The 2,884-nt window shown below is 40.5% G+C and overlaps 1 protein-coding gene across 3 annotated transcripts in view; it reads left to right on the top strand.

The window, feature by feature from the left end:
* Positions 1 to 449: 449 nt before the first annotated feature.
* Med6 (mediator complex subunit 6) overlaps positions 450 to 2,884 on the top strand; it is a 13,839-nt gene continuing 11,404 nt past the window's right edge. For 2 of the 3 annotated variants that reach the window (XM_013350717.2, XM_005343296.2), the window contains exon 1: positions 450 to 530. In XM_013350717.2, the coding sequence (XP_013206171.1) occupies positions 509 to 530 (22 nt within the window). In that variant the 5' untranslated portion in view covers positions 450 to 508. Of the gene's footprint in view, positions 531 to 1,731; positions 1,756 to 2,884 lie in introns of those variants that run through there. The other variant, XM_026780097.1, reaches the window with a different exon arrangement.

Raw genomic sequence — 2,884 nt, 5'->3', positions numbered from 1 at the left:
ATTTTAGAATATCAGCGGTGTGCATGAGGCGGGACTCTGTTCAATCTCTTTACCTCTTAATAGAATTACTTTCCCCGCTGTTCTGTCCTGACGCTTTGCCTACTTTTTTTTTTTTTTTTCTTTCTTTCTGTCCCTCCAGACTCAGCGGGTTCCAGCTTGGCAGGCACTGCAACGCTACCCTCTTCCTTTCTCTAGTAAGGATCTACTAGGGTCTACAGGTCCTGCCCTCCCCTTCTTCCCGGCTCTCTTCTGTGGGCCCCACCTCTTCCATCTCTCGGTCGCTACAGGTTGCTTCGCTTTTCTCCTCTTCGTAGGTGTCCAATAGCAAACAAAACTTTAAATCGGCTCCTTTCACTAGCTCCTACTTCCTCCCACACCCGTCCCCACGCTCGAGAGAATAAGTTTGCCCTCCTTGCTTCCCGTACGGTAGTCAACCCGCCACTTCCGTCGCGGCACTCATTGCCGTTACTGTGCGCCGGAAGGAAGCTCTACGAGCGCTTTTGGAATTATGGCGGCGGTGGATATCCGAGGTAATTTATTCTACTGGGGCTTTATAGCTCGCCGAGGTCAGCTTCACACCCTTTTATGAGGTCTCGCAAGTCCTTTTGAGTGGCTTCTGGACAACATAAGGCTCTAATTTGACGAAAAGTTGTCTAAGTTTTTCCGTATTCTGACGAGTCTCATTAAAAGACTCGAAACGGAAGCGTTAGAAGCAGTTTTGGCCTTATCTGCCACGATGCTGGGGCGTTATCGGGGTGAAGGGATAGCTTTTGGGAAGAGAGAAGTGGAATAAGGTACGGATCCCCGGACAGAAAACCCCAAGTCTTCGTATTAATGTTTGAATTTTTAGCCTCTAATACTTTTCATTTATCATTCGGTAGTTATCTTCGGCAGGCTGTAGCGGTATTGTCATTTTTGTTGAGTCAGAGAATAAATAAATTGAGATGCAACGTCTTCATTGCTTCTTGTTCTCGGGTAGCATGTTTGTTTTGTTCGTATATATTTTGTTTTTTTTCTTGACAATTTTATACATTCATATACTGCGTTTTGATCATATAAACCGCCCATTACCCTCTGTTATCATCCCCACTCCCGCTGAACCCTTTCTTCCCAACAAGCAAGTTCGCTACCTACTTCCATGGTCTGTATGTTTATTGAGTTTAATTAATTAGAGTTACTGGAATCAGCATGTTTAGTTTATTTATTTTTCTTTTTTCTTTTTCTTTTGGTTTTTCGAGACAGGGTTTCTCTGTAGCTTTGCAGCCTGTCCTGGAACTAGCTCTTGTAGACCAGTCTGGCCTCGAACTCACAGAGATCCTCCTGCCTCTGCCTCCCGAGTGCTGGGATTAAAGGCGTGCGCCACCACCACGCGGCATGTTTCGTTTTTTAAATGAAATATCGTTTGAGATATCTGATGCTATCTTAGGTGAACTCAGTCTCCAACTAGCTTATGTGTAGTTACTTAAGTAGTGGTTATGAGTATTTCTGGACCACATTTTTATCTGTCTTCCGTTGTGAAGAATTTCAGGTTTTAAGTTTATCAGTGGAATATTGCTGAGTGCTAAGCTGGTAGCTGTTCACCATGTTATCTTGCTAATAAATGAAAGGAGAAAAATGTAGTCTATGATCCCATATTTGATCATTTATAATTTTTAGTGTTTTACTTATTATTTGGATTTGTTAGCATCATTATAATATGTTTGCTGTTTACAGGAAAGGCAGAGAAGCTGGGATCACCAGAAGTAGAGTGAGAAGGTGTGGGAAGATAAATTAGGGAAGTATTGTAGGGTAGGGTTTATCTCCTCTGAGTAAGACATAGTCACTGCAGAGTTTTGATAAATGGGGATGGCATGTTCTGTCTTTCTTTTAATTTATGTATGTATGTATTAGATCATTTTCTCTGAGGAGAATAGTGTACAGGGGAGTTTAAAAAACTTTAAAAGACTTTCCTGGAGTGGATTAAAATTGCAGATAGTTTGGAAAACTACATTTGTGAGAAGTGACTGAATCTGTTTGATTTTTGATTTGGTAGTAGTTATATTTATTAACTTGTGATCACAGGTTATCTTGACGTGTGACAAATACATTTTTTTTTCCAGTCAAAGACTTTACTTTTCATTCCAGTTAAGTATTTTGTAGGTGAATGTCCTTGGATACAGGATGCTGTTTAACTGATTGATAAAGATCTGTGATTAACTGGGCTGCTTTGAAGGTTTATTGTAGTCCACAAACCCCCTACTTCCCTTTACATTACATGTATGAACGCATCCAATTTTGGCAGTAGGATTCCAGACATTCATAGACTCCCAAAGCATTCATGGACCTGAAGGTATAAACTGTCCATCCATCTACAGAACAGTCTTCCAAGATTCAGTCTCCTAAGACAGCTGCTGATGGAAAGCAGAGCAGGGGGTACACAACAACAACAAAAAAAATTGATTAATAGAGCAAATCATACTTGGCTTTCAGTCGTGAATTGTAAGCATTTGATGAGTATTTTCCTGCTGAATAAAAACTTACAACTTAGTGGGAGCACATTTCTGAGTTTCTGGTTATTATACAAGAATTAGTAATAACAGTGTATTAAAATTGCCATGAGAGCAGAGAAAAGATTACCACTACCACTGTCACAGTTAACATTTATTGGGTTACAGTGTGCCCGGCATCTAACACATAATGTTGTACGTGTAATTAAAGATCTTCCCTATCAACTGTTAGTTAATAGATATGGGTATGAAATGGCTTCTGTCTGGTAAATGTTAGAAAGATAAGGCATAAGAAAGATTTTTTTTTTTTGGATTTTCAAGACAGGGTTTCTCTGTGGTTTTGGAGCCTGTCCTGGAACTAGCTCTTGTAGACCAGGCTGGTCTCGAACTCACAGAGA

Source organism: Microtus ochrogaster, chromosome 1 (assembly GCF_000317375.1).
Source record: "Microtus ochrogaster isolate Prairie Vole_2 chromosome 1, MicOch1.0, whole genome shotgun sequence".
Taxonomy (NCBI): domain Eukaryota; kingdom Metazoa; phylum Chordata; class Mammalia; order Rodentia; family Cricetidae; genus Microtus; species Microtus ochrogaster.
This window is presented reverse-complemented; position numbering and strand designations above follow the sequence as displayed.